This window comes from Balaenoptera borealis (assembly GCF_965194805.1).
Source record: "Balaenoptera borealis genome assembly, chromosome: 8".
NCBI classification, from domain to species: domain Eukaryota; kingdom Metazoa; phylum Chordata; class Mammalia; order Artiodactyla; family Balaenopteridae; genus Balaenoptera; species Balaenoptera borealis.
Window position 1 is genome coordinate 89969702 of NC_138865.1, and position 24392 is coordinate 89994093.

Sequence of the window (24392 nt, forward strand, 5' to 3'; positions counted from 1 at the left end):
CAGTCTGTAAGCTGTGTTCCACTTACCTGATTTAGTAATGGGACACTGTAACAGGACTCTCAGCTGTTCCTTTTCTGTCTGGTCAAAGAATGCTCTGAGATTATCTGAGTAAATCCTTCCAAATAGATTTTTTTTCTCTACCAATGTAGGAATTCATGAAGATTACCAGCTGCCTTATTATGATCTTGTACCTTCTGATCCATCAGTTGAAGAAATGAGAAAAGTTGTTTGTGAACAGAAGTTAAGGCCAAATATTCCAAACAGATGGCAGAGCTGTGAAGTGAGTATTTATTTTGGATACTACACAGTTCTTTAAACTGCTTCTGGTTAGTAAGTGGAAATTTGCTACTTTTCTTTAAGGAAAACAGACATTAAGAATTCCCATTCCTCAGTGAGTAAAAACAGAATAATTTGTTTTTCATGTTCAATTTTAAGTATATTGAAAGGGCTGTGGAACATTTTCAGTGGCCATTAGTGTATCAGAACAGTGTTTAGATCTGCCAATGAAACAAGGCTCCTACATTTTTAATTAAAGCTTCCCTTCAATCAGGGCAGCCCAGAATGGTGGGATGAGTGCTGGATGGAATTAGGAGGCCTGTATTCTAGATCAGCCTGGCTACCATTTCAGAGTCTGACTTTGGGCAAACCACTTCTGTTCTCTGGACCTTAATATGCCTTTTTGTAAAATGAGGGATTTGGATGATTATGAAGATGGTTCAGATGATTTTACATTTTATTCATCTCACTGCCTATGTGACTATTCACCAGGAATTTGGGGAAAGTGCTTTCTAGCAGTGTCTGAGCTTTTCAATCCCAGCTCTTACAAAAAGTTTTAGAAATATTTTTGTAGTTGTACCTTTAAAGAATTCATAAGAAAAATTTTATTTAATCTGTCCTAAATTGCTAGCTGTTACTATTATAATACTATTATAATATTGGTGAAACAAAGCATTTCCCTCCAGATTTGATGTTTTGTAGTTTAGGAAGAATAAAAAGCTGGTTACTTAAGTAGTTGATTTTACATCTTAAAATAATGTAGGCCTCAATAGACACCTTTGACATCAAGAGAGTTCCTTGGTTACCTCCAAATCAAGTATCCAGGCCCAGATAAAATATATTGTGTGCTCACAGAATCTGCATGTTTTAACGAATGGAATTGGGCTAGATCTCGTCTTTTAAAAATTTGATCTTGATACTACAAAGCATTTACAAATTGGAATTACTCATGTACTCATTCAGTGATTAGAGCAGATTAGTATTAAACAGATGGCTTTTTAAGCATGAAGGAAAGTTAGCAGTTAACATTAAAAATGCACATGCAATTTGCACTTACTGTCACAGCATGCTGAATTAATGCCATCACTGGCATTTTTGTTTTTTTCTCCATTTGGCTAGTTTTCTATGTACTTATCACTAACTCAATCTTTCACTTTTCTAGGGTTTTACAAATCTCCTCTCAATAGCTGAAACACATCAAGAATTTGAAACTGATAGGATACCTACAGAAGCATCTTCAGAACCCTCTGACTTTTTCCAGTCTGGACTGGGTGTTCTCTAGGCCAGCTTTCATCTTGGGATATCCCTCACCTTTCATCTGTGATTCCCTTTGCCTCTTTTATGATGAATCCTCCTTCCTGGATCCCACATCTTCCTATTTCTTGGTTTGCTCATTTTCCCCCTCTTTCAGCTCTCTGCTCAGATGTTACCTTGTCAGTGAGACATTACCTCTCAACCTATTTAAAATAGCACCTTCCCTCCCTGGCATATTTTATCTCCTTCTCTAAACGATGTTTCTCCTTAGCACTTAACCACTGACAGTCCATGTATTTTGCTTATTTATTAATTATATGCTTTAGCCTTCTAGAATATCAGCTTTATGAGAGCAGAAATTTTGTCTGTTAGCTCACTGCTGTTAGTTCCCTAACACCTAGGATGGTTATCTAGTAGATTATAGGCACTCAGTTTGTTGGATGAATTTATGTATGGGCTGGGCCCTTGGTCATTTTTATCTGGAAACAAATGTTCATTTCTAGGGAATTTTCCTCAAGTATTTCCTTGATGTGTTCCTTTCCATTTTCCTCTGTTCTTTTTGTTCAACTCTGGTTATGAATGTAGATGTCCTGAACAGGCATTCTAATTTTCTTATCTTTTCCCTCCTATTATCCATCTCTTTGGGGGTTTTTTCTCAACTTTCTGGGAGATGTATCAGCTTTTGAGTTTATTATTATTATTATTATTCAGGTGTATCTTCTAGTTCTGTAAAGCTTTTCTAAACCCAAACAAAAACCAAAAAATTATCAATAAGTCCAATATCAATGTTTTCTTTTATCTCTTTGAGGATATTAATGATAGATTGTTGATACTGTCTTCTTTCTATGTACCTTCTGTTTTCTCCAAGGTGCTTTTTTCTGTTTGTGTCAACTTCTGCATTTCATATTACTTTCCTCAAATGTTTGATCAAGCTCATACTCTTCACGTATAAAAGGGGCACTGAAAGCTGATGGGAAGCTTTGTGCACACGAATGGAGCTTATCATCATCAACTGTGATGTGAGCATGATGTAACTGGGTTGCTTCCTTGGGGAACCACTGACGTCAGTCTCTTCAGGTTTTTCCTCTTGGGCGAAAGACTCTTCCAGTCTCTTACCTGGAGGAGTATGTAAAGTCAGTGGCTGTGTTTTCAGAAGAAAGTTTATGGTCTTAGCGTTCAGTGTGTTGTCAGTGTGGAACTTCGCCATGTTCCCCAAGACAGAAATCTCTGTTCTACTCTCTCAGGTGCGAACCTCTCGTCTTCTGCTGGGGTGGGAGTGGGGCAAGTCACCCAGCTGTGTGAGGTTGGGGGGGGCAGCTATCTGGGGTTCTGGCTCCTTTGGCTGATCCTATTTTTAGCCTGAACTTCACCCCAGGGGTACTTGATGCAGTTAATTCCTCAGTTCTGGGGGGCATTTCATGGTGAGTCAGGTTCCTTCTTTGCCTTGAACAACTCTGCTTTAGTATTCAGCCTTTTCAGTCTGCAAAGTAAATCACCCCTTGTCCATCTGGTTTCCAGCTGCTGGCACCAGTACCCTGTTGATGGGTATTTAGGTCATTTCTACTCATTTGCTATTACAAGTAATGCTGAAACAGAAATACTTGTATGTATGTTATTTAAAAAGAAAATGTACAGGTAAAGATTATTATCCAGATCAGTTAAAAGTGGTGCATGCGTTAATGATCTTTCTTGTCTTTTCTTGTAGGCCTTGAGAGTGATGGCTAAAATTATGAGAGAATGTTGGTATGCCAATGGAGCAGCTAGGCTTACAGCTCTGCGGATTAAGAAAACATTGTCACAGCTCAGTCAGCAGGAAGGCATCAAAATGTAAATTCTGCGGCTTTGCCTGAACTCTACTTTTTCTTCAGATCTGCTCCTGGGTTTTAATTTGGGAGGTCAGTTGTTCTACCTCACTGAGAGGGAACAGAAGGATATTGCTTCCTTTTGCAACAATGTAATAAGGTCAATTAAAAACATCCCAGGATTTCTGTGGACCCAGGAAACAGCCATGTGGGGTCCTTTCTGTGCACTATGAACGATTCTTTCCCAGGACAGTTACAAAATGTTGTGTGGTCTACCTTTATTTTATATTAACACAAAACTTTTTTTTAAATGATTGCTGGTCTTAACTTTAGGTAACTCTGCTGTGCTGAAGATCATCTTTAAGGGTAAAGGAGCTGAATTGCTGAGTTATATGAAACATTTCTTATTTTTAAAGAAAGTGATTTACTCCTGGTTAGTACATTCTCAGAGGATTCTGAACCACTAAAGAGTTTCCTTGATGCAGACTTTGAATGTACTGTTCTATAATTTTCAGGATCTTAAAACTAACACTTATAAAACTCTTATCTTGAGTCTAAAAAATGACCTCATATAGTAGTGAGGAACATAATTTATGCAATTGTATTTTGTATATTATTGTTCTTTCACATATTCAGAACATTACATGCCTTCAAAATGGGATTGTACTATACCAGTAAGTGCCACCTCTGTGTCTTTCTAATGGAAATGAGTAGAACTGCTTAAAGTCTGTCTCTGTGTGTTAAAACGTGTAGTGTTTTAATTCAAAAGTTTATTTACCTGGATAACCCAGACTTTTTCTGTTTTGTTTTTTGGAAGAGTTTTTCTGGTATGTCATTTGGTATTCCATTTTGAAAATGCCTTTTTCCTACCAAAATGTGCTTAAACCACTAAAGAAATGAAGTGGCATTAATTGGTAAATTGTTATCATGGTCATGTTTGAATATTCTCACGTCAAGCTTTTGCATTTTAATTGTGTTATCTAAGTATACTTTAAAAAAATCAAGTGGCACTCTAGATGCTTATAGTACTTTAATAATTTAAAATCTGTAGCATACAGACTAATTTTTCTAAAAGGGAAAGTTTGTCTAGCTGCTTGTGAAAAGTTGTGTGGCATTCTGTAAGCCATTTTTTTTCTTTATCTGATCAAAGACAGTGTTATTTTTTTAAGAAATGAACTACGTTTAAAATTAGAATATGGTTAATGTTAAATAACAGGCCTTTTTCTTGGAAAGTAAAGGTAGTTAATAATTTGAATAGATAACAGTGTGTTAGAGAGTCACATTTGTTGTGTAGGAGTCAACGTTCTGTGGATTTTCTGTCTTTGTACCTAAGGTTAGAGTTAGTGTGGTTTTGAGGTCTCACTACACTTTGAGGAAGGCAGCTTTTAATTCAGTCTTTCCTTCTCTGTGCAGATACTGCAAATGCCTAATTCACATGGTTATGGAATGAATTCGGTGCACCCTTGATCTTTGGGAAAGTGGTAGCTAAGGAATATTCTGAGGAGAGGTTCTCCATTTACAGATGTTTTCGGTCAAATTAAATGTTTAAAGCAAATTTGTCACGGTCTTCTCACATTAAGTTGAAACTAGCTTATAATAACTGGTTTTACTTCCAGTGCTAAAAAGTCTGCAAGATTTTTACAGTTTTCGAAGTCCTCTTTATCACTGTGATCTTAATCTGGGGGTGGGGGTGGGGAACCTATCATAGCTGTGAGGCAAGACATTCACCTTATAGTGCTATCAATTTCCTGATGAAAGGGTCAGAATAACCTGTACAGTATTTTGGTAAGAGATAGTGGCCATTTATGCTGACTGAGCTGCATTCTGTTAATGTCTTATCTCTTATACATAGAACAAATCTGAAAGACTATTTGGTCTTAAAGCCAAAGTAATTTCAGAATGAATGACATATTACATAGGAATTTAGTGTCAATTTCATGTGTTTAAAAACATCATGAGGAAAATATGTTTAGAGGTTAATATTTTGAGTCCAAATTTGAGGTTTTTTTGTAGTTACCATGATTTCATCAAAGCAAATGAGTGAGTTTGAGAGGTTTGTTTTTTATAATTGTGTTATATTTCCTGTTTAATAATCTCTAGCTCTATAATCAGGTACTTTAAAATTTTTTTTGGCCATTTACAAGCCTACCAGATCTGCTTTATGAAATCCAGGGGACCAATGCATGTTAATCACTAAAGCTATTTTTATATAATTTTAAGAACATACCAAAAGTTCTTCTCTGATTTAAAGTTGTGATACATGATTTCTCACTTTCATACAAGGTAATCAACTTTTGCTGAAGATATTCTTTATTAAGTCAAAAAATAAGTTACAATTTTACTGTTCTTGCCTAAATGTATAAAATGTACTTTTGATGAATCAGGGAATTTTTTAAAAGTTGGAATTTAGTTCTAAATTGGGTTTACATGTTACTCTAGCTAATTCCATTTTTTTGGCTAATGATGGTTTGATAACGCCAATTGGCTAGTATTGAAAATGAAAGTAACTTAAAAGATTTATAGATCATGATTACTGTGGCTATAACTGCAGAAAAATTTGAGAATTTTATTATTTAAAAACACAAACCTTTGTTTATACTGCCTATCTTCAGATGCTCACTTTCCAAGTTTCAACTTGGCTAAAATACACCTTCAGGCAAATTATCTGTCCACGTCCACTTTGTTAGTATCCCCAGAGGAACGGGGATGGGGGTCAGGTATGACCTAGTGGGGTGTAGACATTCCTGGTCCTTTCTTCATATCTCAGCTCTCTCTCTCCCAAACTGCCTTCCTGCTGGTCCCTGACTCAGAGTGGGATGGCAGCAAGGTGGTAGCTGTGGCAATGAAGCAGTAGCCAGTTGTATCTTCCATAGGACAGGGTAAGGTCCAAAGAGCTGAGCCTCTAGTTATGCTGTAATGATAGTGCTCAGGAAGTGCCTTGAGTCAGGATACAGTGCCATGGTCATCAAGAATTCCAAATTTCAGTTCTTAAAAAATTTCACTGGTCACTTAGCCATTTTGCAGCTCATGCATGAGTTACCTTTTTCCCCCCTCTACATTAAAGAACTGTCACATACAGAATATTTTGTAAAACAAAATGGCAAAGTGCTAATTAAAATGCACAACAAAATTAGTATTCCATTAGACATGTCATATCAAGAGTTTATTTTTACCCCTGCACTGAAAGAGTGGTTTTAAGTAAACTGTTTCTTGACCATGGCAGTGTTCTGGCTCCAGATGGTAGAGAGTCCAAATACTGGTTCTGTCACAGCTTGGCAGAAAATGCCAATTCAGATGTTTTTGAGAGTCTAAAGAATAGCTCATGACATGTACTACAGCTTCTTGAGTGTTTTGCAATGCTGGGATACCCATGGGCCCTCTCTCTAGAAATGCTGGACTTCTAGGACATTCTGAGGATTGTCAGTACATTTAAACTTTTCAACCCTATTATGCAGTCTTATTTGTAATTGTAAACTTTAAAAAATGTGGTTAATAACATTCAACCAGTTTCTTAAAGCTTAAAAAGAACTTCAGTGAATGTTTTTATTTTTAAATGAATTTTGTGAATTGAATATCATGAACCATGTTTTGATATCCCTTTTTCACATTGTGCCAATGGAATGGGGTGTTTGGTATTTCTTTATATGTCAAGGAGATGCTTCAAAATGTCAGTTGCTTTAAACTTAAATTACCTCTTGAGAGACCAAGGTACATTTACCTCATTGTATATATGATGTTTAATATTTGTCAGAGCATTCTCCAGGTTTGCAGTTTTATTTCTATAAAGTATGAGTATTATGTTGCTAAATTACTCAAATGGTACTGTATTGTTTATATTTGTACCCCAAATAACATCTATACTTTGATTTCTATATTTTATTGTATTTGTGCAAAATCCTTCTGGCTTTATCACTGTAATCTCTGGCCTATAAGATGTGTACAGAAAATGTCCATATAAATTTTCATTTAAGTTGGATGATTTTGAGAATCCTCTAAAGAGGAGAGAAAAACGAAAACTGCACTTCCCCATAAGTTTTTTTAAACTGTATATTGTATTTGTAGTAATATTCTGAATGAACTGTAAATAGGAAGTAGAAGAATAATGCTTATGTCAAGTCCTAACACTACAGTAGAAAAATGGAAGCAATGCAAATAAATTACTTTTTTTCCCAAGTGCTAGTGGCATAATTTAAAATAAAGTGTGTATATTGGAGTGAGCCATGCTGTTATGAATTGTAGTTGCTGTAAATAGAGACTAGAAGCTTTGGATGACTACCTGGTACAGGTTACAGTATCAGAACATGTTTGAGAAGTCCCCACAGGTGCACACAGGTGCATCTGTGTGTGTGGAGGCTTCTTTCCACATGCTTGGAGGTAATTGATCTGTCAGTGGACAGGATGGGACATGTCTACATGTGAACTGCTTTGCCTCTGGCTCAGCAAATTTGCTAAGTTCGTGTTAAAGCGGTGTGAAAGTTTTTCGATGATTTTCAAAGGAAATTTAGAGAGTATTTTTCACCTTCTAAGTTTTACCTTATTTTTCCTTCTTTTCCTAATTTAAGGATTTGTGAGAAATAATTTGTAGAAGTAAGTTTTGTTTGTTTGTTTTGTTTTGTTTTTTGTTTTTTTAAGTAGATTTGAACAGTCAGTCTCCTGGGAGTGAGAACTTGGCTGATAAGAGAGCTAAGGAAGGTAGTGGTAGAGAGGGGAGATGTTATCCCCAAGCCCTCGATGGACTCTGGAAGAGGTTTTGCAGATCAGATTGTTCTTGCATTAAAGACTAGTCACTTCAATTCAGAGACTGGATTTAGGGATTTTTTTTTTCCTTCATAATAAAGACATATCACTAGGATGTAGAGCTTTTGTTGGAAGTTAGAAGAAAGTGAGATTATTTTTAAAACATCATAGATTCAGAGAAAGCAGAACTAGCTTTATCTCTTTATCACCTCTTCTGCCCCTGGGGTTTCATAATTTGGAGAAAGTGATTTTACATATATGGCCTGCAACTCTGCTTTTTTTGTTTCATAATTGAGGATTTAGAAAACAGTGGGGCTATTCCGAAAAAGTGAGTAGAAAATCTGATGTTACAAAAGCTAGGGCTCAGCCATGTATGACTTTTACGAGTTAGAAAATATTCAGTTAAATAATATTAAATCATTGTGGAAATAAAGGATTCTTAGTGTGAGTTAAAGAGAAATGGAAAAAAGAAGAAACTTAAGATGACTATTTTCTTTCCTATTATGAAAGAATAGAATTATAAGAAAGGGATATTGGCAACTTAAGTATTTCAAAGAAGGGAAAGGGACCCTAGACTGTTGAGAATTACAGGATTTGGATACAACTAAACCAGCTTTCAAAAATGAAGACCAAAAAAAAAAAGTGGCAAAATAAGACTAAAATGATTTGTTCCCTGTAGATCTACCTTACAGGAAATACTAAAAGAAATTCTTCAGAATGAAAATGATACCAGGTGGTAACTTGAATCCACAGAATGAAATAAAGAGTACTGGAAATGGGAAAGATAAAAGACTGTATAAATGTATTGCTGCTGTAACAAATTACTACAAATGTACTGACTTAAAATAACACCTACTTATGATGATGTCACATTTCTGAAGTCCAGGTATAAAGTGGCTCAGTTGGTTCTCTGCTGCATATTTCAGAAGTGCAAAAAAAAAAATCAATGCATTGGGTGTGCTACATTCCTTTCTGGAGGCTCAGGATGAATTGACTTCCAAGCTTATTCAGGTCGTTGGCAGAATTCAGTTCCATGTGGTTGTAGGACTGACATCCCCATTTCCTTGGGGACTGTCAGGCAGAGGTTGTTCTTCGCTTCTAGAAAGCACTTACATTCCTTGGTCCCCACTGCCATCTTCAAAGACAGCAAAAGCAGTTCCAGTCCTTCTCACACTTCATCTCTCTAATCTCCCCTTCTCTCCATCTTTCCTCTGCTTCTCCTTTCCACCGCATCTCTCTCCAATGGAATCTTCTACTTTCTTCTTCAGCTTTTCAGGGATCATGTGGTTACATTAGCCTAGATTATCCAGAAAGGCCCAATCTCCCTATTTAGTAACCTCAATTTCATTTGTAAAATCCTTTCACAGCAGAACCTTGATTGAATAAACAAAGGATGGGAATCTTGAGGAGACATCTGCCTACCACAATACGTATTTTCTCTTTCAATGGCATGTTATTGTATGACACAAATAATAATACTGTATTGTTGGTTTTATTACACAGATGCAATGTACATTACAATAATAGCACAAAGCAGTGGGTAGGAAATGGAACTATACTGGAACAAAGGGCGATTCTGTATTTTATTGGAATTACATTAGTATTAATCTGAAGATTTTGGTTAATTAAAATACATACTGTAGTCCCTACAGCAACCACTAAAATACTCAAAATACAGTTTAAGAAAACAAATCTAAATGGCACACTAGGGACTTCCCTGGTGGTCCAGCAGTTAAGACTCCATGCTCCCAATGCAGGGGGCCCAGGTTCGATCCCTGGTTAGAGAACTAGATCCCGCATTCTGCAACCGAAAGATCCTGCATGCTGCAACCAAAAGATCCCACACGCCACAACGAAGATCCCGTGTACTGCAACTAAAAACCCGGCGCAGCCAAATAAATATTTTTTTAAAAAATGGCACACTAAATAATAACACAAAAGAAGGCAGCAATAGAAAGATGGAGATGCAAAAACATGAGACATTTAGAAAACATAGTAAAATGGTAGCCATAAATCTAACCATACCAATGATTTCATTAAATTTGATTCAAGTATTTAGTTCAATCATAAGGTAGAAACTGTCATAATGGATAAAAAAGCAAGACTTAACTATATGGTATCTACAAGAGACACTTTGGATTCAAAGACAAATAGTATAAAAGTATGGAAAAAAATATATACCATGCAAACAGAAACCATAGGGGAGCCAGAATGGATAATGTCAGACAAAGTGGGATTTGAAACAAATTACTAGAAATAGAGGACATTTCAAATGATAAAGGGTCAGTATATGAGGGAGATATGTTACCCAACCAAGCTTGGGTTCGCTCGCCTGCATGCGGTAAAGCCAATCTAGTGACACCAGGTTGTGGTGAAGGAAAGTACAGTGTTTATTGCAAGGCACCCAGTGTGGGGCCAAGCAAGAACGGGCAGCTCGTGCCCAAAAGACTCGAACTCCCCAGTGGATTTTAAGGAAGGGTTTTTAAAGACAAAGTGAGGGGGAGGGCCATAGGGTCAGCGATCAGTTCATGCATAATTCTGACTGGTTGGTGGTGAGGCAACAGGGTGATGTTTTGGGACTCTCAATCATCAACTTTCTGGTTCCCAATGGTCTGGGGTCTACATGCTTGTGGTCAGAATGCAGTTAACTTCTTCCAGCTGGTAGGGGTTTTAGTATCTGCAAAACAATTCATGGATATGCCTCAGGATATTATCTATAGCCCCTGAGGAGGAAATAAAGGTCCTTGACTCTGTCTTATATTATTTTGCCTTGCTTGACTGTTTTCTTTTGTTTCTGCATTTTCTCACTTCTGATTAAATTTGCCCTTTGGTACTTGGGGAAGGCCTTGGAGGCTAAAGCTTTTCTACAAAGAAGGGGTGGGGAACATGGGGGTCTGTCCCTGGGAGGGGACTGCAGGGTCCTGCTTGGTTTCAGATATAACAGCTATTAATGTATATGCACCTAAAAACAAATACATGGAGAAAAAAGTGACACAATTGAAGGAGAAGTGGACAATTCAGCAATGATATTTGGAGATTAATATCACATTCTCAATAATTGATAGAACAACTCGACAAAAAGCAAAAAAGAGAATGTCATCACCCAACTTGTCCTGACATGTGTAGACCAACCACCACAGCAGAACACACATTCTTTTCAAGTCCACATGGAACAGTCTCCAGGAAAGAGCACATACTATGCCATAAAACCCATTCATGATAAAAACCCAAACTAGGAATGTAAGGCACCTTCCTCAACCTAAGTGAAGAATTTTTTCAATCTATGAAAATCCCCCAGCTAATAAACTTAGTGATAAAAGAGAGCTTTTGTTCTGAAATCAGGAGCAAGCAAAAATATCCACTCATTTTTATGCAACACTGTAGTGGAGGTTCTATCCAGTTCCTGATCTCCCTTCCCCCAACCCCTGCCAAAGATTAAAGGCATTCAAATTTGAAAAAGTAAAACTATGCACAAATGACATGATCTTGTATGATCCTAAAGAATCTACAAAAAAGCTACTAGGATAAATTGCAAGGTTGTATGATACAAGATCAATATATAAAATCAATTGAAATTCTCTATTAGCAATGAGCAATCCTCTTAAAATTAAAAAACTTCCACGCACAATAGCATTAAGAATACAAGAATAAATTTCATTGAAAAATTATAAAAGTTTCTGAGAGGGTTTTCCCTGGTGGCACAGTGGTTAAGAATCCGCCTGCCAATGCAGGGGACACGGGTTCGAACCCTGGTCCGGGAAGATCCCACATGCCGCAGAGCAACTAAGCCCATGCGCCACAACTACTGAGCCCGTGGGCCACAACTACTGAAGCCTGCGTGCCTAAAGCCTGTGCTCTGCAACAAGAGAAGCCACTGCAATGAGAAGCCTGTGCAAGGCAACAAAGAGTAGCCCCCACTCGCCACAACTAAAGAAAGCCCACGTGCAGCAATGAAGACCCAATGGAGCCAAAAATAAATAAATTTATTTATTAAAAAAAAAAGTTGCTGAGAGAAAGATCTAAATAAATGGAAAAACGTCCCATATTTGTGGACTAAAAGATTCAATACTCTTATAATGGTAATTCTCCCCAAATTGTTCTCTAGCTGCAACTCAATCCCTATCAATATTCCAGCAGGCTTTTTTGTTTGTTTAGAAATTGACAAGCTGATCCTAAGACTTGAATGGAAATACAAAGTATCTAAAACGGCCAGAATGATTTAAAAAAAAAAACAAAACTGAGGAATTACCCTACCCAATTTCAAACTTAAAAAGCTGCAATAATCAAGACAGTGTTTGCTGGCATCAGGATAGGCAGATAAAGCAATGGAACAGGATTAACAGTCCAGAAATAAACCCTTACATATATGAAAAATTGATTTGACATATGTGCCAAGACATTTCAATGTGAGAAAGATCAGTCTTCAATAAGTGGTGCTGGGACTACTGGATACCAATATGGAAAAAGAAATAAAAAGGACAGGAAGAGAGAGTTATTTAGACCCTTAGCTTATTATAGACCTAAAGATAAAAGCAAAGGCTGTACAACTTCTAGAAGAAAATGGGAGAAAATCTTCATGACCTTGGGTTAGGTAAAGACTTCAATGTGACACCAAAAGCAAAATTAAAACCATGTTGATAAATGACTTCAAAATTAAAATCTTTTGGGCTTAAAAATAATTACTGTTGGATGGGATCAAGGTGGTGGAGGGGTAGGACGTGAAGCTCACCTCCTCCCACAAAAACATTAAAGACACACCTACAAGTAGAATGATTCACACAGAACATCTGCTGAATGCTACCAGAAGACCTCTGACTTCCAGAAGGGCAAGAAAACCTCCACGTAGCTGGGTAGAACAAAATGAAAAAGAAAGGAATTGGGACGGGGCCTGCACCCCAGGGAAGGAGCTGTGAAGGAGGAAAGGTTCCCGCACCCTGGGAAGCCCCTCACCAGCGGGGAGACCAGTCTGGATGGAGGGGGAGCTTCAGAGCCTAGAAGGAGAGTGCAGCAACCAGTCTGAGAATGGCAAAATGGGGAGTAATCTGCACAGAAGGTCGGCACCACCACCCTGCACTTCCCAGCATGAGATGCTCATCTGTCGGTGTGGGTGGGGGCTGGGGGCTGAAGCTCAGGCTTCAGAGGTCAGACCCAGGGAGAGGAGCAGGGTTGATTGCGAGGAGACAGCCTGAAGAGGCTGGTCTGTGGCAACTGAGGGTGTACTCAGAAGGAGCCTGGGCCCACCAGTGAGGCAAGGTGCCATTGTTGGGGGGCATACAAGGAGCGAGGTGGGACCACCATAAGGGCTTCTTTCCCTGTGAGTGCTCTCAGGCAATAGGACACCACCTACAGGAGCTCTGGGGGTGGGGGCAGGTTGCCACCACCATTGTCGGCTCCAGAGGCAGGCATGGGCCGCCGCTGCCATTATGAGACTCGAAAGCAGGTGCCAAGCCCTGCCCCACTCGGTCCCAGGAGTGTGTGGGCCGCAGCCACCCCTATGTGATGACAAGCAGGCGCCAAGCCCTGCCCCCGCCATCCCAGGAGCACACAAGTGCCACTCCACCTGCACACGCTACATCAAGGGGATAATGGCCAGCACATGCTGAGGAAAGAGGCAGAAAGCATCCAAACTAAAAGCAGCCCCTCAATTCTGGACAAGATGGCAGAAGGACTTGAGCTCACCTTCTCTCACAAAAACACCAAAATCACAACTCACTGCTGAACAACCAAAAAAGACTGGAACCTACCGAAAAAAGGTATTTTACATTCAAAGACAAAGAAGAAGCCACAATGAGATGGTAAGGGGGGCGCTTCTGCAACATAATCAAATTCCATACCCACCAGGTGGGTGACCCACAAATTGGAAAATAATTATATCACAGAGGTTCTCCCACAAGAGTTCTGAGCATCATGTCAGGTGCCCTAGCCTGAGGGTCTGGCATTGGGAGGAGGAACCCCCAGAGCATTTGGCTTTGAAGGCCAGCAGGGCTTGAGTGCAGGAGCTCCACAGGACTGGGGGAAACAGGGGCTCCAATCCTGGAGGGCACACACAAGGTTTCACATGCACTGGGACCAGCACAAAGCAGTAACTCCATAGAAGCCTGGGCTAGACCTACCTGCGAGTCTTGGAGGGTCTCCTGGGGAGGCAGGGGTTGGCTGTGGATCACTGGTGGGGGCAAGGACGCTGGTGGTAGAGGCCCCAGGAAATACTGATCAGTGTGTGCTCTCCAGGAGGTCGCCATGTTGGCACCAAGACCTGGCCCTACCCAAGAGCCTGCAGGCTCCAGTGCTGGAACACCTCAGGCCAAACAACCAGCAGGATAGGAACACAGCCCCACCCATCAGCAGACAGGCTGCCTAAAGCTGTACTGATCTCCAAGCCACCTCTAGACACACCCCTTTACACAGCTCTGTCCACCAGAGGGACAAGACCCAGCTCCACCCACAAGGGGGCAGGCACCAGTCCCTCCCAACAGGAAGCCTGCACAAGACCTAGGACCAACCTCACCCACCAGGGGGCAGACACCAAAAGCAAGAGGAGCTACGATCCTGCAGCCTGTGGAAAGGAGACCACAAACACAGAAAATTGGACAAAATTAGATGGCAGAGAAATATGCTCCAGATGAAGGAACAAGATACAAACCCAAAAGAACAACTAGGTGAAGTGGAGGTAGGCAATCTACCGGAAAAAGAATTTAGAGTAATAATAGTAAAGATGATCCAGGATCTTGGAAAAAGAATGGAGACACAGACCGAGAAGATACAAGAAATGTTTAACAAAGAGCTAGAAGATTGAAAGAGTTTAACAAAGAGCCAGAAGATTTAAAGAACAAACAAACATAAATGGACAATACTGAAATGAAAAATACACTACAAGGAATCAATACCAGAATAAATGAGGCAAAACAATGAATAAGTGAACTGGAAGACAGGCTGGTGGAAATCACTGCTGTGGAACAGAATAAAGAAAAAAGAATGAAAAGAAATGAGAACAGTCTCAGAGACCTCTGGGACAACATAAAACACACCAACATTCACATTATAGGGGTCCAGAAGGAGAAGAGCGAGAGAAAGGCCTGAGAAAATATTTGAAGAGATTATAGCCAAAAACTTCCCTAACATGAGAGAGGAAACACTCAAGTCCAGGAAGCGCAGAGAGTACTGTACAAGATAAACCCAAGGAGGAACACACCCAGACACATATCAAACTCACAAAAACTAAAGACACAGAAAAAATATTAAAAGCAACAAGGGAAAAATCGACAAATAACATACAAGGGAATCCCCATAAGGTTGTCAGCTGATTTTTCAGCAGAAACTCTGGGGCCAGAAGGGAGTGGCACAATATATGTGAAGTGATGAAAGGTAAAAGCCTACAACCAAGAGTACTCTACCCAGCAAGGCTCTCATTCAGATTCAACAGAAAAATCAAAAGCTTTACAGACGAGCAAAAGCTAAAGAATTCAGCACCACCAGACCAGCTTTACAACAAATCCTAAAGGAACTTCTCTAGGCAGAAAAGGCCATAAGTAGAAACAAGAAAATTACAAATGGGAAAGCTCACCAGTAAAGGCAAACATAAAGTAAAGGTAGGAAATCATCCACACACAAATATGACATCAAAACCAGCAACTGTGAAGAGAGTACAAATGCAGGATATTGGAAATGCATTGGAAATTAAGAGACCAGCAACTTAAAACAGTCGTGTATATACAAAGACTGCTATATCAAGACCTCATAGGAACCACAAACTGAAAACCTACAATAGATACACAAAAAAGAAAAAGCAATCCAAACACAACACTAAAGATAGTCAACAAATCACAAGAGAAAAGAACAAAACAAGGGAAGAAAAAAGACCTACAAAAGCAAATTCAAAGCAATTAACAAAATGGTAATAAGAATATACATATCAATAATTACCTTAAATGTAAATAGATTAAATGCTCAAATGAAAAGACAGAGACTGGCTAAATGGATACAAAAACAAAACCTATATATATGCTGTCTACAAGAGACCCACTTCAGATCTAAGGACATATACAGACTGAAAGTGAGGGGATGGAAAAAGCTATTCCATGCAAATAGAAATCAAAAGAAAGCTGGAGTACCAATACTCAGCTGACAAAATAGACTTTAAAATAAAGACTGTTACTAGAGACAAAGAAGGACACTACATAATGATCAAAGGATCAATCCAAGAAAAAGATATAACAATTGTAAATATATATGCACCCAACATAGGAGCACCTCAATATCTAAGGCAAATTCTAACATCCATAAAAGGAGAAATCGACAGTAACATAATAATAGTGGGGGACTTTAACACCCCACTTTCACCAATAGACAGATCATCCAGACAGAAAATCAATAAGGAAACAAGGACTTAAATGACACATTAGGGCTTCCCTGGTGGCGCAGTGGTTGAGAATCTGCCTGCCAATGCAGGGGACATGGGTTCGAGCCCTGGTCTGGGAAGATCCCATATGCCGCGGAGCAACTAGGCCCGTGAGCCACAATTACTGAGCCTGTGCATCTGGAGCCTGTGCTCTGCAACAAGAGAGGCCGCGATAGTGAGAGGCCCGCGCACCGCGATGAAGAGTGGCCCCTGCTTGCTGCAACTAGAGAAAGCCCTCGCACAGAAATGAAGACCCAACACAGACAAAAATTAAAAATAAATAAATAAATAAATATTTTTTAAAAAATGACACATTAGACCAGAGGGACTTAATTTATATTTATAGAAAGTTCCATCTGAAAGCAGCAGAATACACTTTCTTCTCAAGTGCACATGGAACATTCTCCAGGATAGATTCCATCTTGGGCCAGAAACTAAGCCTCGGTAAATTTAAGAAAACTGAAGTCATATCAAGCACCGTTCTGACCACAGCGCTGTGAGATTAGAAATCAACCACAAGAAAAAAAAATGTAAAACACACAAACACTTGGAGTCTAAACAATATGTTGCTAAACAACCAATGGATCACTGAAGAAATCAAAAAGAAATAAAAAAAATACCTAGAGACAAATGACAACAAAAACATGACAATCCAAAACCCATGGGATGCAGCGTAAGAGTTCTAAGAGGGAAGTTTGTAGCAATACAATCTTACCTCAGGAAACAAGAAAAATCTCAAATAACCTAACTTCACACCTAAATCAACTACAGAAAGAAGAACAAACCAAACCCAAAATTAGAAGGAAATAAATCATAAAGATCAGAGCAGAAATAAATGAAATAGAAACGAAGAAAACAACAGAAAAGATCAATGAAACTAAAAGCTGGGTCTTTGAAAAGATAAAGTTCATAAACCTTTAGCCAGACTCATCAAGAAAAAAAGGGAGAGGGCTCAAATCAATAAAATTAGAAATGAAAAAGGAGAAGTTACAACTTACACCACAGAAATAAAAAGGATCATAAGAGACTACTGCAAACAGCTATGGGCCAATAAAATGGACAACCTAGAAGAAATGGACAAATTCTCAGAAAGGTACAAACGTCCAAGACTGAACCAGGAAGAAATAGAAAATATGAACAGACCAATCACAAGTACTGAAATTGAAACAGTGATTTAAAAACTTCCAACAAACAAAACTCCAGGACCCGATGGCTTCACAGGTGAGTTCTATCAAACATTTAGAGAAGGGTTACACCTATCCTTCTGAAACTCCTCCAAAAACTGCAGAGGAAGGAATACTCCCAAGCTCATTCTATGAGGCCACCATCACCTGGCTACCAAAACCGGACAAAGACACCACAAAAAAAGAAAATTACAGGCCAATATCGCTGATGAACATAGACACAAAAATCCTCAACAAAACAATAGCAAACCAAATCCAACAATACATTAAAAGGATCATACAGCATGATCAAATGGGATTTATCCCAGGGATGCAAGGATTTTTCAATATACACAAATCAATCGGTGTGATATTCCACATTAATAAACTGAAGAATAAAAACCGTATGATCATCTCAGTAGACGCAGAAAAAGCATTTGACAAAATTCAGCACCCATTTATCATAAAAACTCTCCAGAAAGTGGGCATAGAGGGAACTTACCTCAACATAATAAAGGCCACACATGACAAACCCACAGCTAACACCATTCTCAACAGTGAAAAGCTGAAAGCAGTCCCTCTAAGATCAGGAACAAGACAAGCATGTCCACTCTTGCCGCTTTTATTCAACATAGTTTTGGAAGTCCTAGCCATGGCAATCAGACATGAAAAAGAAATAAAAGGAATCCAAATTGGAAAAGAAGAAGTAAAACTGTCACTGTTCGTAGATGACATGATAATATACATAGAAAATCCTAAAGATGCTACCAGAAAACTACTAGAGCTCAATGAATTTGGTAAAGTTGGAGGATACAAAATTAATACACAGAAATCTCTAGCATTCTTACACACTAACAATGAAAGATCAGGAAGAGAAATTAAGGAAACAATCCTATTTACCATCACATCAAAAAGAATAAAATACCTAGGAGTAAACCTACCTAAGGAGGCAAAAGACCTCTACTCTGAAAACTATAAGATGCTGATGAAAGAAATCAAAGATGACACAAACAGATGGAAAGATATACCATTTTCTTGGACTGGAAGAATCAACATTATCAAAATGACCATACTACCTAAGATAATCTACAGATTCAATGCAATCCCTATCAAAGTACCAATGGCATTTTTCACAGAACTAGAACAAAAACTTTTAAAATTTGTATGGAGACACAAAAGACCCCGAATAGCCAAAGCAGTCCTGAGAAAGAGAAACGGAGCTGGAGGAATCAGGCTTACTGACTTCAATAATCAAAGCTACAGTAATCAAAACAGTATGGTACTGACGCAAAAACAGAAATATAGATCAATGGAACAGGACAGAATGCCCAGAAATGAACCCACGCTCCTATGGTCAATTAATCTATGACAAAGGAAGCAAGAATATACAATGGAGAAAAGAAGCCTCCTCAATAAGTGGTGATGCGAAAACTGGACAGCTACATGTAAGAGAATGAAATTAGAACATTGTCTAACACCATACACAAAAATATACTCAAAATGGATTAAAGGCCTAAATGTAAGGCTGCATGCTATAAAACTCTTAGAAGAAAACATAGGCATAACACTCTTTGATATAAATCACAGCAATATCTTTTTTGATCCACCTCCTAGAGTAATGAAAATAAAAACAAAAATAAACAAATGGGACCTAATTAAACTTAAAAGCTTTTGCACAGCAAAGGAAACCATAAAACGAAAAGACAACCCACAGAATGGGAGAAAATATTTGCAAATGAAGTGACCGACAAGGTCTTAATTTCCAAAATATACAAACAGCTCATGCAGCTCTATACCAAAAAGCAAAAAAAGCAAAAAAAACCCAAACAACCCATTTGAAAATGGGCAGAAGATCCAAATAGACACTTCCCCAAAGAAGACATACAGATGGCCAAAATGCACACGAAAAGGTGCTCAACATCACTAATTATGAGAAAAGCAAATCTAAACTACAATGAGGTATCACCTCACATCAGTCAGAATGGCCATCAAAAAGTCAACAAACAATAAATGCTGGAGAGGGTGTGGAGAAAAGGGAACCCTCCTACACTTTTGGTGGGAATGTAAATTGATACAACCACTATGGAGAACAGTACGGAGGTTCCTTAAAAAACTAAAAGTAGAACTACCATATGATCCAGCAATCCCACTCCTGAGCATATATCTGGAGAAAACCATAATTCGAAAAGACACATGCACCCCAATGTTCATTACAGCACATTTACAATAGCCAAGACATGGAAGCAACCCAAATGTCCATCAACAGATGAATGGATAAAGATGTGGTACATATGTACAATGGAATATTACTCAGGCATAAAAAAAGCAATAATACCATCTGCAGCAACATGGATGGACCTAGAGATTATCATACTAAGTGAAGTAAGTCAGACAAAGACAAATGTCATATGATATCACTCATATGTGTAATCTAATTTAAAAATATGATACAAATGAACTTATTTACAAAACAGACGCAGACTCACAGATTTCGAAAACAAACTTATGGTTACCAAAGGGGAAATTGGTGGGGGGGTGGGAGGAGGAGGGATAAATTAGGAGGTTGGGATTAACACATACACATTACTATATATAAAATAGATAACCAACAGGACCTACTGTATAGCACAGGGAACTCTACTCAATATTATGTAATACCCTATATGGGAAAAGAATCTGAAAAAGAATGAATATATGTATAACTGAATTGCTTTGCTGTACACCTGAAACTAACACAAAATTGTAAATCAACTAAACTGAAATAAAAAAGTTAAAAATTACTTTCAAGAGAAAAGATGAATCAAAGATTGACAGAAAAAGTTTACAAATCATGTAGCTGATAAAAGACTTGTATTTAGAATACACAGAGAATTCTTATAATTCAAGACAAATGATCTAATTAAAAATGGTCAGAAAGCTTTATAGACATTTTGCCAAGATATACGAATAGATAATAAACAATTTCTTAAGACTATTGATAAAATTAAAACCATAATAAGCAACTACTCCATACTAGAATGACTATAGTAATAATTTTTTTAAAAAAACAATACTAAGTGTTGGTGAGGATGAGAAACTAAACTCTTCATACATTGATGGAATGTAAAATGGTACAGTCCCTTTGGAAAACAGTTTCTTTTCTGAAGGACAGTTTCTTCCAAAGTTAAATATAGACCGAAGGGGCAGGGATCAAGATGGAGTAAGAGGATGTAGAGCTCACCCTCCCCCATGAACACATCAAAAATACATCTACATGTGGAAAAATTTTCATGGAAAACTACCTGGAAACTGGAAGAAGAACTATACAAACAAGGCTTAAAGAAAGATTCCCAAGTAACCAGGTAGGACAGGAAAAAAAGCACTGGGTTGGGACTTGTGCTTCCAAAAGGGGTCTAAGAGGAAAAGAAAGACTGTGCAGGTAGACTCTTGCTCTGGGGAGTGAATGGGCTGAGCCACAGACTGGGTGTCCCAGTCCTGGGGTCCTACACGGAGGAGACAAGCATCCTTGGCTGCTGAGAGAACCACTGGGACAGACATAAAGGTTGGAGAAGCCTAGACTCCACTTGCTAGGAGTGCATGGATGCTGGCTTGCCAACAGATAGGGTGGAGAGAGGCCCGCCCTAGTGGCTGCTCCTTCACTTCATTCCCCAGTCCAAGCTGGGCAAACACCCTGGCCCTACCCACTCCATATATGGCTTGGCACAGGATCTAGGGCAGCCAGGTCCTGGGAAAAGACTTCATCTAGTGACACAGAGGTGGGCTGGGCTGTAGTCCAGGTGGGGCCATTGTTGGCCATTGTTGGCACTTACTCAAACAGCGTCAGGAAAGCAGCGCTGACCTCCACAGCAGTGCAGCCACTTTAATTCTTGCAACCACATGCCCCAAGCCTCAGTCCCAGCCTAGTAAATGCTCTGGCCCTGCTCACTCCATGCCACAACCTTGCACTAGATCTGGGACAACCACAACAGGAAAAGACACAACCTTGGGCTGTGACTGAGCAGAGCCTAAGATGCCTACACAGGCAGCACATCAGACCTCTGTAAGCACGCAAGTCACTTAATTCATTGCTCCCCTCCTCTGGGCCAAAAACCCCAGTGTGGGAAGAAGGAAAAGCACTTAAAAGGAACAGAGCCTGTTTGAGTCTGACCCTGAGGGCTTCTGCTCCAGCGACTTGGGAGCTGACCCCAAGCCCTGGCAGGGCTGTGGCAGATACTGAGCAGAGAAGAAATCCCACCTCACACCCTGCACAGGATTTAGCTCCTCCAATACTAGCCATACTCTCTATCAAAGTGATAGTGGCCAGCAGACCCTGAAGAAAGATGTGGCTGGTGTCCACATTAAATACAGCCCTCACACCAAAGACATTAGACACATACCATCTATACAGGGATATTCCCACATAAAAACACCCCTTCAAGACGGCAATAGAGAACTGTTTCATCTAAATTCATAGAAAAAGTAAAATGAAAAGGCAGAGGAAGTACTCCCAGTTGAAAAAGCAAGAGAAAACCCGTGACAAACAATGAAACAGAGGTAATCAGTCTACCAGACACTGAGTTTAAAAATTAGTAATAAAAATGCTAACTGAATTAAGAGTATTGATATAAACACTGGTCATTTTAACAAGGAACTAGAAACTATAAACACCTAATCAAAAATAGATTATTCAATTTTTGAGATAAAAGCACTCTAGAAGCAATGAATAGCTGACTCAGTGACACAGAAGAATGAACAAGTAAGCTGGAAGACAGAATAAAGGAAAATCGCCCAATAATAACAGTAGACAAACAAATGAAAAAAAACATGAAAGTAACATATGAGATCTATGGGATAATATAAAATGTGCCAACATATGCATAACAGGAGTTCCAGAAGGTGAAGAGAGAGAGAAGGAGATAGAAAATGTATCTGAAGAAATCACAGCTGAAAATTTCCCAAACCTCAAGAAGCAAACAGGTATCTGGTACTGGAAGCACAGAAGGTCTCAAACAAGATGAACCCAAACAGGCCCACACCAAGACATCATAATTAAAATGACAGAAGTTAAAGATAAAGAGAGGATTCTAAAGACAGCAAGAGAAAAACAAAGTTAATTACAAGGGAACCCCCATAAGTCTAACAGCTGATTTCTCTGAAGAAATTTGCGGACCAGAGTCCTGAAAGGGAAAAACCTGCAACCTAGGATGTTCTATCTGGAAGATCATCATTTAGAATAGAGGGGGAGATAAAGAATTTCTCAGATAAGCAAAAACTAAAAAGAATTCAGCAATACTAAACATACCCTAAAAGAAATGTTGAATGGAAAATGGAAAAATCTATAGGAAAGGGAAAATCCCAATAAGAAAGGCCAGTATATAGTAAGGATTGAAGATCACTTAAATAAGTTAGTACATTGATTAAAAAACAAACAAAAAACTGTAAAAGCAACTATAACTGCAATAAACAGTAAAGGGATAGGCATGAAGATGTAAGATATGGCATCAAAAACAATGTTGGGGAAGGGAATAGAAAATGTAGACCTTTTAGAATGTGTTTGAACTTAAGTGACTAACAGTTTAAAGCAAGTAGATATAACTATGGATCAAAATATATGAACCCCATGGTAACCACAAAATCAAAAACCTACAATAGATACAGAAAAACCAAAAAGAAAGGAACTCAAGCATATTACAGAAAAAAATCAAACCACAATAGGAAAAACAAAAAAGAAATGAACAAAAACAACTGGAAAATAAGGAGTAAAATGGCAGTAAGTACATACCTATAATTTAAGTGTCAATGGACTAAATGCTCAGTCAAAAGTCACAGGGTGGCTGACTGGATTAAAAAAGACCCTTCAATATGCTGCCTATAAGAGATTTGATTTAGGGTGGAACACAGACACAGACTAAAAGTGAGGGGATGGAAAAAGGTATTTCACGCAAATGGAAACAACAAGAAAGCTGGGATAGCAATACTCGTATCAGACCAAATAGACTTTAAAACAAAGGCTATAGAAAAGACAAAGAAGGGCATTATATAATGATAAAGGGATCAATACAAGAAGAGGCTATTACACTCATTAACATATATGCACCCAATACAGGAGCACCTAAATACGTAAAGCAAATACTAACAGGCTAAAGGAAGAAATGAATACAGTAATAGGCGACTTTAACACCCCATTGACATTAATGGACAGACCATCCAGACAAAAAGCAATAAGGCAACAGAGATCCTAAGTGACACAACAGACTAATTGGACTTAATTGATATCTACAGAAAACTATAAGCAAAAAAAGAATACACATTCTTTTCAAGAGTGCATGAAACATTCTCTAGGATAGATCACATACTAGGTCACAAAAGAAGCCTCAATAAATTTAAGAGGATAGTAATTATATCAAGCATCTTTTCCGACCACAATGGCATGAAACTAGAAATCAACTACAGAAAGAAAGACAAGGAAAGAACAAACATGTACAGACTAAACAACATACTGCTAAAAAAACCAATGGGTCAACAATGAAATCAAAGAGGAAATCAGAACATACCTCGAGACAAATGAAAATGAAAACACAACTTTCCGAAAATCTATGGGAGCAGCAAAAGCAGTTCTAAGAGGGAGTTCATAGTGGTACAGTTCTTTCTCAAGAAACAGGAAAATTCTCAAACAATCTAAACCTAAAAGAACTAGAAAGGGAACAAAGCCCAAAGTCAGCAGAAGGAAAGATCACAGAGGAAATAAAATAGAGATAAGATGAAAACCAAGAAAAGATGAAACCA

At 38.6% G+C, this 24392-nt stretch overlaps 1 protein-coding gene across 5 annotated transcripts in view; it reads left to right on the top strand.

Moving 5' to 3' along the window:
• TGFBR1 (transforming growth factor beta receptor 1) overlaps window positions 1-7505 on the top strand; it is a 68037-nt gene extending 60532 nt beyond the window's left edge. For all 5 annotated transcript variants that reach the window (XM_082404051.1, XM_082404052.1, XM_082404049.1 and 2 more), the window contains 2 exons: window positions 150-280; window positions 3236-7505. In XM_082404051.1, coding sequence (XP_082260177.1) covers window positions 150-280; window positions 3236-3361 — 257 coding nt within the window. In that variant the 3' untranslated portion in view covers window positions 3362-7505. The remainder of the gene's footprint in view (window positions 1-149; window positions 281-3235) is intronic.
• The last annotated feature ends 16887 nt before the right edge of the window (window positions 7506-24392 follow it).